We start from the raw sequence: 15,935 nt of genomic DNA on the forward strand, positions 1-15,935 counted from the left end.
TAAATATTAATCAAATAAAAAGTATTATTAGTTGAATGTATATTTTAATAAAAAAATAAATATTTTTTTCTAGTTTCAAAAAGAATAATAAAATAATTAAAAGAAAGTAAAATTAAGTTTGTCTTATTAGAAATACCATTCCGCTGTTAGTAGGGATTTAAGGAACAATATTTGCTGTAAATGGTCAGCACTTAATCGATCTCTGATAGCATTTCCAATATGACTAGCAATAGAAAAAAGTCTTTCACACGGGACAGAAGTTGCAGGAATCGTGAGGTGTTCTAGGGCTATCGATGATAAAACTGGTGCAGATTTTTTTTTCTCGGTTCAAAACTCAATTGCGTTTTCATCTTCTTGAGAAGGACTATCGATAAATTTTTTTTTCTAATACGATTATAAAAATTTTCAATGACACAGAATTTATTAGATATTTCACCATATTTGTATTTTATTTATATAGTAAATGAGTTAAAAATTACACTTGTTGATTTGAATAATTTCTATAAGTGGGATTTTTCTCATTTTAACTGCTACAATTAAGTTGTTATAATATTTAAAAAAAATTTTATCTCAATTTTAGAATCAAGTTTTTAAATTACTTAAAAAATACTTTCTTTCAGAATTCCCGGTCATCGTCGCCATTTTATTTTTAGACGATCGATTCCGACTCTGAAGAATCGATATGTCGATTCAACTTGCTCTGAAGAATCGATCTAAATAATCGAATCGACAACAGGAAAAGATCGATTCTAGTAAGAATCGATTTTGAATCGTGCATCCCTAAGTTAGAACACGTGTTTCGTTACAGTATAATCAAACAGTATGAATAAATAAACGTTATTTTGGTGTTTTTATTAAATCAATTTTATACACGACGGTGATAGTATGTACTAATAATTTATTAGTATACATGTATATATATATATATATATATATATATATATATATATATATATATATATATATATATATATAAATTGAATATTAGTGATAAAACTGATTTAAATAAACTATTTTGAGTGCATTTATAGATTTAAGGTTGATTGTCGGTATGTATAATTTATTTATATCATTCATCAAAAATTATTACGTTATTATTATTTAAAAAATAATTTTTTTATGTTTTGTTTTATTTCTGATACATTAATAAGTTTTAAGTATAAATAAAAAAAATTAATTTATTTTCTATACATGTTTATATAAACCCTAAATACTGAGTGTTCATACTGTTTTTGATCTTAACTATTCGTTAAATTTGATTTATTGATATTTTAATTATTTTTTTTATATTCTTATTATAACAAACAAATTTTATTAAGTAACTCTAAAAATTACGAGCACTCAGCTTAACATGAGATATTTATATAAACATATATTATCAATTTATTCAAGTAGTAGTTGAAATAATCGAAAATAAATTCTAATAAATAAACTTAAATGAATTTTAATAAATAAATTTAAAATTTAAATCAACTTATAAAAAACATTATAAATAACTTTCTATACGAATTCATATCTATCTACCTATGATCTTTTGCAGGTTTCTCTGAAACTAATAGTACTACATCGTTAAATTTCTATTTCTGTTTAAGTTTCCGAGATGTCTGAAGATATTACTCAAAAAAATGCACAATACTGTAAAAAATATTATGCACGAAAAAAATCTGCAAATCAGGGGGTAGTAAAAAAAAAACTAACTCTGAAAAGTGTCGACAGTATAGACAACGACAAAAATTGCTCAAACAACAATTCCAATCTGAGAACGACGTTATTCATACTCCATCAACATCAAGTTTGCAAATGACGTTTGAACCTCCGCCTATCGGCCCAGGTAAAAATTTAAATAATTGGAAAATCAGAGTTATAATTAGACATATACAGGGTGTATCAGAAGTCGTGAGCCACCGGACAGGGTGTGGTAGAAAATTGGATTCTGAATAGAAAAGTCCTTTACCATTTTTCGATCAGACCCATAGAAAAATTACTACAAATTTATGAAAATAGACCAATGAGGAGCGCGGTTTAGCGGCAGAACGGTAGGCGCAAGAGCGAGCGAGTGGAAGCGCGACAGGCAATGAGTGCGCGCTCGCTTGCACACGTGTGATATCATTGCTCAGTTATAGCGGGATGCCTGCATGCAATAATAATGATCAATGATACTCCTGTAAATAAAAAAAAATTAATATTAGAAAAATCATCCCATAGACAGCCCCATAAAATAAAAAATGTGCGATTTTTTGATAATTAAAACTCAAATTTTCGGTGTCACCGAAAAATGAAAAAAAAAAAAAGCCAACAGTCATATTCAATGATACCCCTGTAATTAAAAAAAAAAAGAAAAGTTATAAAAGTACCCCATACACTCTGAGATACAGCCCCATAAAGCCAAAAATTTGCGATTATTTAATGATGAAATTCAAATGATCAGTGTGCACTTGAAGTTAAAAAAAAAGCAATAAAAATAATCAGTGTCACTACTGTAGACCAAAAAAATTGAAAAAAATAAAAAACTACCCCATAGACAGGGAGATACAGCCCCGTAAAGCCGAAAATTCGCGATTATTTAATAATGAAATTCAAATGATCAGAGTGCACTTGAAGTGAAAAAAAAAAGCAATAAAAATAATCAGTGACACTACAGTAGGTGAAGAAAATTTTTAAAAATCAAAAACTACCCCATAGACAGGGAGATACAGTCCCATAAAGCCAAAAATTGTGCGATATTTCAATAATTAAAATAGAAATTTTCGACGACTACTCAAAATTTCAAATAAAAATCTAGGACTAATAGTTAACTATACCCATAACAATCAGAAAAAAATTAAAAATTACAAAAACCACCCCATAGACACTAAGATACAGCCTAATAAAGCCGAGTATTTCGGGATTATTTAACATAAAAATTAAAATATTCACAGTGCATTCGAAATAGAAAAAAATACCAATCAAAATTATCAGTGGTACTTTTGACCATCAGACAAATTTAAAAAATTGTAAAAACACCCCATAGATACCGAAATATGACTTGATAACGCACAAAAATCGGGATTGCTTAGAAATTAAAATTCAAATTATTGGTGCCCATTGAAAATCAACAAAAGAAACCTTTTGTACTTATCGATTAAACTCCTGTGTATCGAAAAAATTATTATTTAAAAAACCACCCCGCAAACTCCGAATTATGATCCCACTAAGCTGAAAATTTCTGATTTTTTAGTAATTAAAATGCTACTTCTCGGTGTCCGTTGAAAATAAATGAAAAGTATGAAAACTCATTTTCAGATATACTCTTGTAAGCAAACAAAAAAATAAGATTTGAAAAAAACACCCCATTAACGGCGAGATAGGACCCCATAAATCCGCTAATTTGTGATTTGTTAGTAATTGAAATTGAAATTCTCGGTGTCCACTTAAAATAAAGAGCATAAACTCATTCCACTTTCCAATTTACTCTTTTTAATAAATGAAAATATCGAAATTCAAGAATTCACCCCATAGACCCCAAGATACGCCTCCATAAAGCCGCGATTTATCGATTTTTTGTGGATTGATATCGAAATTTTCGGTGTCATATGAAAATTTGAATTTTAATTATTGAAAAATCGCGAATTGTTGGCTTTATTTGGATGTTTGTTAGTGTCTATGCGGTGGATTTTCAAGAGTTAAGTTTTTTTATGTTTTTAAGGGTGTAATTTAAAAGTACAATAGGTTTCTCTTGTTGTTGTTAAATGGACAACAAGAATTTCAATTTCAATTACTAACAAATCACAAATTAGCGGATTTATGGGGTCCTATCTCGCCGTTAATGGGGTGTTTTTTTCAAATCTTATTTTTTTGTTTGCTTACAAGAGTATATCTGAAAATGAGTTTTCATACTTTTCATTTATTTTCAACGGACACCGAGAAGTAGCATTTTAATTACTAAAAAATCAGAAATTTTCAGCTTAGTGGGATCATAATTCGGAGTTTGCGGGGTGGTTTTTTAAATAATAATTTTTTTCGATACACAGGAGTTTAATCGATAAGTACAAAAGGTTTCTTTTGTTGATTTTCAATGGGCACCAATAATTTGAATTTTAATTTCTAAGCAATCCCGATTTTTGTGCGTTATCAAGTCATATTTCGGTATCTATGGGGTGTTTTTACAATTTTTAAATTTGTCTGATGGTCAAAAGTACCACTGATAATTTTGATTGGTATTTTTTTCTATTTCGAATGCACTGTGAATATTTTAATTTTTATGTTAAATAATCCCGAAATACTCGGCTTTTTTAGGCTGTATCTTAGTGTCTATGGGGTGTTTTTTGTAATTTTTAATTTTTTCTGATTGTTATGGGTATAGTTAACTATTAGTCCTAGATTTTTATTTGAAATTTTGAGTAGTCGTCGAAAATTTCTATTTTAATTATTGAAATATCGCACAATTTTTGGCTTTATGGGACTGTATCTCCCTGTCTATGGGGTAGTTTTTTATTTTTAACAATTTTCTTCACCTACTGTAGTGTCACTGATTATTTTTATTGCTTTTTTTTTTCACTTCAAGTGCACTCTGATCATTTGAATTTCATTATTAAATAATCGCAAATTTTCGGCTTTACGGGGCTGTATCTCCCTGTCTATGGGGTAGTTTTTTATTTTTTTTCAATTTTTTTGGTCTACAGTAGTGTCACTGATTATTTTTATTGCTTTTTTTTTTAACTTCAAGTGCACACTGATCATTTGAATTTCATCATTAAATAATCGCAAATTTTTGGCTTTATGGGGCTGTATCTCAGAGTGTATGGGGTACTTTTATAACTTTTCTTTTTTTTTTTAATTACAGGGGTATCATTGAATATGACTGTTGGCTTTTTTTTTTTTTTTTTCATTTTTCGGTGACACCGAAAATTTGAGTTTTAATTATCAAAAAATCGCACATTTTTTATTTTATGGGGCTGTCTATGGGATGATTTTTCTAATATTAATTTTTTTTTATTTACAGGAGTATCATTGATCATTATTATTGCATGCGGGCATCCCGCTATAACTGAGAAATGATATCACACGTGTGCAAGCGAGCGCGCACTCATTGCCTGTCGCGCTTCCACTCGCTCGCTCTTGCGCCTACCGTTCTGCCGCTAAACCGCGCTCCTCATTGGTCTATTTTCATAAATTTGTAGTAATTTTTCTATGGGTCTGATCGAAAAATGGTAAAGGACTTTTCTATTCAGAATCCAATTTTCTACCACACCCTGTCCGGTGGCTCACGACTTCTGAGACACCCTGTATAATGAGATTATATAGTTTTATTTAATTAGTTAATTAAAATTAAATTATTTATTTAAATTATTATTTAAATTATCGTTAACTATGAAATAATTTAATCTTTATAAAATAAAATTTTAATTAAATTATTCAATTCTAAGTTTCTGGATTTAGTTCAATTATGTTACATTTAATTATTTAATAAAATAATTAAATTTAACATAATATTGATAATTAAAAATATTACGATACAATGCAACTTATAATGTTGATAAGTACATTAATCATAATTTTCACTCACTTCCAGATTCAATTTCGTCCACTTCAGTACACAACACTCACAACTGCATTACTGTGCAAGTTGAAGTCCACATGGAAAATTCTCCTGTGCCGTATGAATATCGTTCAACATCGAACAATATTTCATCAGTAGAAAAATATCAAGATTCACGCTCTCGCCAACGAGAAAATAATCAACAGTTAGCTGAAGCTTCCATTATTGATGTATTGCCTACTGAAGATATTGTACCGGATCAAGAATACAATATTCTGAACCAAGATGTAATCATGGATCAGGAATTACTTCAATAAAACATACCCAGTAGATATTGCAACTCCTCCGACCAGTTAATAATTAATCATTGTACTAGTGAACAAATTGATATTGATTTAGATTCATATTTACCATACAGGAATTATCATAAATTTGAACAAGCTCGTGAGATGTTTAAAATAAATTTCTCCGACAATTTATTCGGACATTCATGTTCAGTATATGACAGGTTGTGGTATAAAAACGATTTAAAAAAACCATCTGATAAACATAAGGATATTCTCACAATAATTATACCAAATGTACCAATGGAAAATACTCAGCTTTGTAATACATGCTTCCAAGCTTTAAACAAAAATAAAATCCCATCGATGTCAACGTACAATGGTTTCAAATTTCCGAAAATACCTGAAGATTTACCAACGTTGGATTTAATTTCAGAAAGGCTCATATCACCACGTATTTCTTTTATGCAGATTAGAAGATTGAGGCATGTAAATGGTCAATATGGCATTTACGGTCAAATAATAAACGTGCCCGTTTCAGTTAATAATATGGTTAAATCACTTCCAAGGAGTGTTGATGACGATTATTGTATAAATGTCCATATAAAACGTAAAAAAATTCATCGATCTAGTTATTTACACGGTATTATCAACAAACGAACAATCAAAACTTGGCTACAATTTTTAATTTCAACTCCGTTGTATATAATGTACGATATTAAAATTGATGATTCGTTTTTTACTGATAACCAAATTGACGACCAAATTCAACAAGCTGATATCAGCGAACATATACCGATAGAAGAAAGTTTGACAGCACAACAACAGACATTAATGTGGGATGAAGAACAATATTTACGTATTGCACTTGCTGAAGAAAATGTACCTGAAAGTTTACTATTTGATGAACACGCTGAAGAACTTTCTTTTCCAGCTATTTATTTGGGTCAGTTCCGTAATTTTAAGGATGATGTCAAAGTAACACCATTCATGATGGTTTTGAGTGAACTTAGAAGATCTGATCGTCGTGCGGTAACACCATATCATTTATTGTATCTGGCAATGAAAATTATGAGAATTTGAGTTCGTGACTCCCTTACAGTAGCCTTCAAGCACGTTGGTAAAGATACTAAAATCACTCGACAGCAAATAGAGGATGATGAGTACATACATAATTGTATTGAAACCAATCTTGCATTTTTAAGATCAATTCCAAATTCTATTTGGTATTGGATGAACCGTAAAAAAGATCTTTTCGCTATGATCAGACAGTTTGGGAAACCAACTATATTTCTTACTGTCAGTGCCAATGAAATAGGGTGGAATGATCTGCTTCAAACGCTGTACAAACTTAAACATAACCGTGAAATTTCTGAAGAATATGCTGAACTCTTACACTATCTCGAAAAAACAACACTTGTCAACGAGGATGCAGTTACTTGTGCTATAAATTTCAACAAATTAGTTAATGTGCTGCTAAAAATTTTAACATCACCAAAAATTAGTCCATTTGGAAAGTACTATGTTGTCCACTACTTTAAACGGATTGAGTTTCAGCATCGTGGTAGTCCACATGCTCATACACTACTGTGGTTAGCTAATGCTCCATTGGATGCACTCGATAAAAATAAATTAGATGCTATCAAATTAATTGATCATTTAATATCTGTATCATCTCAAGAAGCATCAAACAATATTGAATTACAAACACACAAGCATACGTTTACATGTTACAAAAAAATAGTTGCAAATAAACCTCAACAATGCAGATTTGAAGCACCTTTCATGCCTAGTAGATCCACTACAATATTATCACCGATGCAAAAAGATGAACCAAACTTTAAAGAATATGCTCAACGCTATAAAAATGTAAGAATTAACCTTGAAAATAATGACTATTCTGATATAGATTCCTTTTATAAAAATAACAATATTACTTGTGATGAAGATTATAACAATATTCTTCGAGCTGGAATTAAGCGACCAAGAGTTTGTCAAACGTCAACCTAGCGAAAAGTGGCATAACCCCTTTAATACGTTTGTATTCAACATTGTTCGATCTAATATGGATATCCAGTTCATTACTGAAGAATATTCCTGTGCTAATTATGTCGCGGAATATGTGAATAAAACCAACCGTGGTGTTAGTGATTTACAATGACAAATTATTGAAATTATGAATGAGCATCCTGAATTTGATGTTGTTGAAATAACAAGAAAAATAGGCGTGAATATGCTCAACGGTACAGAAATAACTAGTCAAGAGGCTGCTTGGTATTGTTACGGGAACCAATGTCAAAGTGTTCAACGATTGTTACTACTATTCCAACTATGTGGCCAGATGATCGTCAAAGAATAAGAAAGACACGAAAAGAATTAGATGCATTGGGTATTGAAGATGATTCAGCAAATATTTGGAAAGAAAACTGGTTTGATAAATATCAACGCAGACACGAAGACTTGGAAAATGTAACTTTAGCTCAATTTGTTGCTGTTTATAATATTAAACCCAACGACACTTACACAAAAAGAAAAGTTCCACGTATTCTTCGTTATCGGAATTACGACATGGGAACAGATCTGAATGAATATAAACGTGAAATGGTAACCTTGCACTTTCCGTTTCGAAACGAAGATGAAGAAATACTCGCTGAGATGAAATTTATCGAAATATACAACAGCAATGAAAATATAATTTTAAACAGACGCACTCAATTCGAATCTAATTTGGATGTACAAAAAACAATTGAAATTTGTCGAAATTTGTGTCGAGAAGATGATTTTCAAGATGCAAACGAAGTGCAAGATGTCGCCAACGTGATGCCTGATCCAAATCCATTTCAAAATTTATACGATAACCCTATTTCTGATGTGAGTAGTGATCTTCGATTAGCTGTACTCAACAAACTGGGCCCTATTGCTAAAAAACGTGACAACTTGATGCCAAATGCTGAATTTTTTGAGTTGATGAGGATGGCAAATGATAAGCAACAAGAACTTTTGCTCCATGTTATCTCACATCTATTATGCTCAAATAGTGATCCATTCCAAATATTTTTCAGAGGCCCAGCAGGATGTGGTAAAACTTTTATTATAAAACTTCTCATGGAGATATATAACCGCTTCACTGATAACGATGGGTATTGTAACTCTTATATTGCCTGTGCTTCAACAGGTAAAGCTGCTGTTGCAATAGACGGGACTACTGTGCATACTGCTTTAAGAATATCTTTGTCTAGGTTACTTCTCCTAAGTACTGAGGTAGCTCATCAATACAGAGCATTATTTAAATACGTTAAAGTATTAATTGTTGACGAAATTAGTATGATCGGAGCTGAATTACTTACTCAAATTGACTCACGTTTAAAACAGATTACAGGTAATTTTAATATTAACTTTGGAGGGATAGATGTCATTCTCATTGGAGATTTACGTCAGTTACCACCGGTTAGAGCTACTCCAATCTACAAACAACAAAAACAATGAATTGTTGGACCTGTATTGTGGCGTGGATTGAAATTTTATGAACTCGAGCAAGTAATGAGACAAGCAAAACAACAGTTCTCTACAATCTTGACTAAAATTGGAAATGGTGAACAACTTGGCGATTTCGAGTTGAACTTATTAGAATCACGTTTTGTAACTATTCAAGGAGCTGAAACTAAATGTCCACATGGGATCCAATTATTTAATACAAATAAAGCTGTAACAAGATATAATAGTAAAATTTTAAATCTTGCACAAGAAAAGACAATCTCAATAGCGAAAGATGAATTCACTGGTTGTACTTCGGCAGAGCAAACTACTTCCTTCCGTCAAAAACTACACAAAATGTCATTAATTGATACTGGAAGATTACCTTACGAAACTGTATTTGTGGTAAACGTCTTCTACATGATAACAACAAATATAGACGTGTCTGATGGCTTAGCAAATGGGGCTGTTGGTAGACTAGTTTATATAGAATATAATGGTGATAGAGACGTAAATGTTGCGTGGCTTGAGTTCCCAAACTCATTGAAGATTGGTCAAAAAATTCGAAGAAAAGTTGCTGGACATGTAGCTGCGCATCAAATTAGTAAAACAGCAGTGCCTATCACGAGAAGATCTTCGACTATTTCTCTAAATAACAGTAAAACGATTAATGTTAAACGTTCGCATTTACCTTTAGTTTGTGCCGGTGCAACAACCATTCATAAGTCGCAAGGGAGTACATACCCTGGAATTGTCTATGAATATGATAAAACACATCCCTTATCTTTAGTTTATGTCGCTTTATCACGCGTTACAAGTGTCGATGGGTTATACATCACTACAATAGATAATGATAAAACATTTTTTCATGGACGAAGACCTTCAACTGTAGTCGCTAATTAAGTTAAGTTTCATATTTGGATTCGCTGAAAATTACAATCGCATTATTATTAATGTTAAACATGAATTGATACTTAAAAGATCAAATGCTGATACAAATGCATACATTCATAAGTATGCAAATGCTCAAGCTGCTGCTGATAAAGTAAAACTTGTGCTCAATAAAGTGGAGTGGACTGTTTCATACATCACCATGTCTGATAAGCGGAAAATTCAAACATTAAACTTCATCTCTCATGATCCTGCGATCCCATTGAGTTTCCGAACATGGCAACTAAATAAGGACCCACTTCTATCAAAAATTACCACGCATGTTTGGCCAATTAAGACTTCTACTCAGCTGGAAAAACCACGATACGTAATTTTAGGATTTCAAACCGCAAGAAAAAACGTTTTAACAAAAGATGCTAGCAAATTCGATCATTATAATATTAGAGATGTGAAGCAATTTCTTAATTCTCAGAGTTATCCTCATGGAAATTTGAATCTTAACATAAGTAGAAATCAGTATGCATTAATATATGATATGTTTACTAATTTTCAAGTTTCATACTATAATAAAGATCCAGAGCCTCTATTGACAAAAGCTGAATTTCTAACTGACGCATCACTCCACATTATAGATTGCTGAAAGCAAAATGAATCAATCAAGTCAGGACCTGTTGATATACGAATTGAATTTGAATCGGAAAATCAGTTTCTGGATCATACAGCTGCATACTGTCTAATATTACACGATCGTATTATCGAATATAATTCTATAAGTAGTCATGTAAGGAAAATAACATAAATTTGTATTGAAATTCAAATAAAATAAACAATTTTAAATTTAATATACGTTTATTATTTAATTAATCCCATATTACATAAGTACTTATTCATTATAATTATTGTTTGAAGCTAATTAACATAGATCAGTAGTATAAACTATGTTTTTCGTCTACACTCATAGCAATTTTTCTTGATTGGGTAGAGCCAGGTGCCACAAACATCTTGATCAGGTGTTCCTTCTTCAATTCGATAATGCTCCATGCAGTATTTATAATCCTCAATCAATTTATTCTTTTGTAGATAACCTGGTAGCTTATCCCAAATATCTTTTATTTGCTTGGGAGTCACTTTGAGCAGAAATTTCTCATCTAAGCATGTGATATCGATAGCATGCATTCTGGATAAGCGTTTGAGATTATAAAAATTTTGACAGACTTTTTATATGAAGCTCCAGCACCCCAAAATTCTATGATCCATCGTTTAAATCGTTGAGCAGTTTCGTACGCACGAGCATAATTGAAATTCATTGCATGATGAGATCGATTCTCACAGCGATAAATTTTATAAGACGTAACAGCTTCAGGAGAACACAAACGCATATTTTCGATATTTATAATTGAAAGCATGGTATCAGTCATCAAATCGAACCAATTCATATTCCATGCACCATGCACATAAATAGTACGTGCATTATCCGTTAAGGTTTTTATAACATTTTTTCGCATATTATATATATATATATATATATATATATATATATATATATATATATATATATATATATATATATATATATATATATATATATATATATATTTGTGATATAACGTGCCTTGTCAGCAAGATTGCGCCCACAGTTCTTAACCGATTTTTATGAAACTTCTGGGCTCATTTTGTGGATCAATACCAAGATCAAGTTTGAGGATGAGCAAAATTGGCCAGTTAGTTTACAAGTTGCTGCTGTTTTTCCATTTCCCAAAAGTTTTGAATTTCGTGTATTTTGTGAAAATAATTTGTCAGGTATAAAGATAGATTACATCTATCTAATATATCTTGAACCTTATTATCTTACCTTCAATTTAAACTTTAATTTGTCTAGTTTTGATGATTTCTTTAAATTATTTTGTTTTTACAAATTTTCAAAAATTCTTCAATGAACTTATTTCAGTCCTTGTTCTTCAAATAATTTTCAATTTTATGTTCAAATTCACATGGTTATCTTCGATTTGACCTATTATTCGTCGCCTATCGATACTTTCATCAATTTATTTCGTAGTTAGTAAATTAAAAAAAAAATAATTTTTAGCTTTATTGTCAAATAACTTTCATTTATTACAATTTCAATTCCTTAAATAGTTTTTTTGTCAATATTTGGACAAGAAATCTAATTATACCCTTTAATATCTATTCATTTTTTTTATAGTTGATAAGTTTTATCACTGAAATCGCAATTATTGTACAGCGGGCACGTAAAATAAAGATGTCAATGATTTCACTACTAATAGGTAAGAAGAGAGGATCGTGGTATTGTTACGTATCGATTACTTCACGGGTTTATAAGTAACCAGTAGAACAACTAGAGCTGAAGCTAAAGATGTTACGACCTCCAAAGTGGTAAGTAGAGGTTCTCGAATTAACTCTGAAATAACTAATTTCGGTGAATTCGATTAACAAATGAATTTATCTAACTATTGAAATACACTTTGAAATTATATAATTTGATAACTGCCGTGAAGTACGTAGTAATTAGATTTTACAGTCTCTCGGCAAGAATTAATTATCGAGAGTCTTAAGTTCGTAACTTTAAGATGAAGAAGAGCCCCGAACTACCTGTGCACCCTGCTTATATGTTCTCGTCCAAAGACCACGCCCTAGGACACGTAGGGTCGCGTATCAGGCCCCGAATGTCCTCTTGTTCTGAGTTGATGCGCGTGGCGTTTTCGAGGTTTACTCGGATGACCCGCGCGCTGACTCGACTCCAGAGTCCAAGACACGTGGGCATTCGTTATCATTTATTTATTTAGAACATTCTTCGAATGTTCTTGATTATACGTATGTACTCAACGCTAGTTGTCTTACAATGAATCCTTTTTATAAGTCTAGATTTCCCATTAACATTCATCGTGAGAGAATGTTGATGTAAACTTAAAGATATTTTTGTTTACTCAAGTGTTGACTGGGTTACCTTTTTCGTATCATTTTCTATTTCTTGTGAACTATTATTTTACATTTAATATTTCATGTTTAACATTCTTGGCTTATCATTTAACATAATTATTTACAAAAATAATGAATATTTATGAAATTATTGTATAATTGCTAGCGATTGAATTAGCGCGCGTATTTTCTATCAGAGACATCTGCGAATGCAGGTGGGGACGTAACATTAGTGACCTATTATTAATTAATTACGTTATCCTAGATCTAAACAATCGATAAATTTATAAGTTTTTATGAAAATAATTTCCGTATCTCCTTCACACGTTCTATTACAACAGCGCACTAAAAAAAAGTTGTCTGTACGTTTAAGACTAATAAGAGAAATACCAGAAAAAAACAGAAAACATGAAAGGAACTCACTGCGTAGGTCATTTGAAGATCAAAAAATTTGATACAAATGAATGACAGTCTGAAATTCGAAAATATGGTTTTGTACCTTCTCCTGACATGCTATTTTATACGGATTTCAAAATCTTGTCAATTTTTTAAGTTCAAGATCATATTCCATCTATGAAACTGCACCCACGTCATTAACAATCGTAATTAATAGATGTTTTTTCATTTTTACAATCGCAATTTTTCTGATTTTTCTTTTGTGTTTTGGGATTATTTTTATTTTAAAACGTCAATGGGACAAGATTTCAGATTCAAATTCAGTAGAACAAAATACATACAAATCAATCTCAATCCGAATTCAAAAAATTTTTTTTCATTTCGATAAATTTCGATTCCTCATGATTTATTGCATTTTTTAAGGGTTTTTAGCTATTGCATCAAATTTTAACTACTCAACAAGCTAATGTACGTTCAGACTCAGATTCAGTAAATTGGAATACATAATAAATCATACTCAATCTGGGTCCACAAAAATTTTTTCATCGCTGTGAGTGCAGTTTTCCGCAATTTTCTCCCTTTTCTTTGGAGTTTCTTGCATGTTACTTAAAACTGGAAAGTGACCGGGTCAGACTTCTAATTCGGATTCAGGGCGTCGAAATATATGTCTATAGGTGGATCCGGTCCAAAGTACAGACAATTTTTTTTTTTGTGCCGGTGTTACTAGTAGGTTATTTATTGCTTACTATCAAAGTACACTAAATCAGCACGTTACAACTCAAAACGTTGGATTGAAGACCAGAACGCATAGGGTGTTGTTTAGAATAAGTTTTTCTCTCAAAGTATTGAGCGTCTAATAATCGATTAAATCTCTATGTTGTTTCAAGCTTAAAAATTTTCAAGATAGAGTATCTGTAAATTGTGACTTATTGTTCAATAAGTTTTTATTTTTCACGTTACAATCAATTAGTTAATTTTGAGGTAAAGTTGCATAATGATAAAATCTTAAACAATGACAAATACATAGTCGCAATGTAGCAATGAAATAACTGAAGATTTTCATTAAATATTCAATTATCTGCAGATCCTACATGGATTCTTGATATTTTTCTGAGATGTATCAACGCACCTTAAAACTTCCTAAAGCTTTCATAGAAACAGAATTGAATGATTTTAACTTTTTACAGGTGAGTTCGATATTGATGGAGTCGCTCAAGGATCAGTCAGCAAACAACTTGGGAAAATTCGAGAACTTCGTTTGACAGTTCATAGTGAAAGTGAAAATTGGGCAATTTTGTCTGAAGTCAGTATTTACAAAAACTTTTTCTTCATAAAATTCAGAAAAAAAGATAATCTACAGTTAATTTTTTTCATTTTATCAGATTCAAATTTTAGAAGATGGAACAAGATGACCATTGCTTGAAAAAGATAATTCCCATTGACAAAAAATATAAAAATAATCTTTTAATAAATCAATGGAAGTCTGAGAATTGGAATAACATAGTTTATAAGATTGAAAACACTTTTATTTGTATGAAATAAAAATAACGTACGGTACTTAAATGATAAAAGTTAAGATAATTCATTTATTCAACGTAAAACTGATCAAATATTGTTACCATGAGAATGATTTCTTTATTAATAGGATAAAATACCCGGTAGTTAAACTGTTTTCAAAGTAAAACGTATTCAACCGTATTTTAAATAAATAGAGGTTTATTCATTAGTTAAAATAAGTATCTCTTATTTATTCTCTCATGAGAATATGAGCAATTTTGAATGTACCCGTATGGAAATAAAATTGATAGATAGATAAAAAATTTTATTTGACTCTGGAACCTAAGCTCCTTCAGAGCCATCCGTATTCAAAGCACATGCAAAAAACAAAAGATAGTTAAAATATATGATAAAAATGGAGAAATAAAAGTTGTGTGTGTGTGTGTGTGTGTGTGTGTGTGTGTGTGTGTGTGTGTGTGTGTGTGTGTGTGTGTGTGTGTGTGTGTGTGTGTGTGTGTGTGTGTGTGTGTGTGTGGATGTAAACCTCTCATAACTTTTCAACGGCTCGACTGGTTTAATCGCGGTTGGTGCCATTCGAAAAGACTTGACTGAACTTAGATTTTGAATACAATTAGAACTGATTCAAATCAGTAATTTTGAGAAATTTCAAGAAAACTACAAAAAAAAATTCTTCCTAGTGTGGTTTCTTTAGAATAACTTTTGAACGGCTTGACCGATCGATCCCCGGAACTAATTAGCTCTGGATATCAAAAAACTACTTCGATCGCCGCCAGTCCGGTCAAAATCGGTTGATTTGTTCGTGAGTTAACGTTGACGAAAGAAAACCAAAATATGTGTTTTTTTCGGAATTACTCTGAAATTTTTAGTCCGATCAAATTAAACTTAAAAATCCTTTACAAGGCTCAAAAAACTGCATT

At 31.1% G+C, this 15,935-nt stretch overlaps 3 protein-coding genes across 8 annotated transcripts in view; all 3 read left to right on the plus strand.

The window, feature by feature from the left end:
* Positions 1–15,935, plus strand: part of Mgat4a (alpha-1,3-mannosyl-glycoprotein 4-beta-N-acetylglucosaminyltransferase a) — a 93,044-nt gene that overhangs the window by 61,118 nt on the left and 15,991 nt on the right. For 2 of the 5 annotated variants that reach the window (XM_074253491.1, XM_074253490.1), the window contains 2 exons: positions 14,688–14,803; positions 14,883–15,320. The exons of 1 other annotated variant lie outside the window; for it this stretch is intronic. In XM_074253491.1, coding sequence (XP_074109592.1) covers positions 14,688–14,803; positions 14,883–14,912 — 146 coding nt within the window. In that variant the 3' untranslated portion in view covers positions 14,913–15,320. Of the gene's footprint in view, positions 1–14,687; positions 14,804–14,882; positions 15,321–15,935 lie in introns of those variants that run through there. 2 more of the 5 variants (XR_012480393.1, XR_012480392.1) reach the window with 2 other exon arrangements.
* Positions 966–6,908, plus strand: LOC141534454 (uncharacterized). Of its 2 annotated transcripts, XM_074253814.1 has the most exons (3): positions 966–1,049; positions 1,593–1,831; positions 5,552–6,908. In XM_074253814.1, the coding sequence occupies exon 3, from the start codon at positions 5,968–5,970 to the stop codon at positions 6,883–6,885; it is 918 nt and encodes a 305-aa protein (XP_074109915.1). In that variant the 5' UTR covers positions 966–1,049; positions 1,593–1,831; positions 5,552–5,967; the 3' UTR covers positions 6,886–6,908. The 2 variants fall into 2 exon arrangements, with proteins under 2 accessions (XP_074109915.1, XP_074109914.1); XM_074253813.1 differs by lacking the exon at positions 966–1,049 and having other exon boundaries at positions 1,510–1,831.
* LOC141534456 (uncharacterized) lies at positions 9,343–11,664 on the plus strand. Its single transcript, XM_074253815.1, has one exon. It carries the CDS (start codon positions 9,343–9,345, stop codon positions 10,177–10,179), a length of 837 nt encoding a protein of 278 aa, XP_074109916.1. The 3' UTR covers positions 10,180–11,664.

The sequence above is a fragment of the Cotesia typhae genome, unplaced genomic scaffold (assembly GCF_013202065.1).
Source record: "Cotesia typhae breed Kobodo isofemale line unplaced genomic scaffold, CoteBio_Ctyphae scaffold_13, whole genome shotgun sequence".
Classification (NCBI taxonomy): Eukaryota; Metazoa; Arthropoda; class Insecta; order Hymenoptera; family Braconidae; genus Cotesia; species Cotesia typhae.

Coding starts and splice junctions, on each gene's coding strand:
- LOC141534456 (XM_074253815.1), top strand. CDS start 9,343: ATGAGACAAGCAAAACAACAGTTCTCTACAATCTTGACTAAAATTGGA.
- LOC141534454 (XM_074253814.1), top strand. CDS start 5,968: ATGTTTAAAATAAATTTCTCCGACAATTTATTCGGACATTCATGTTCA.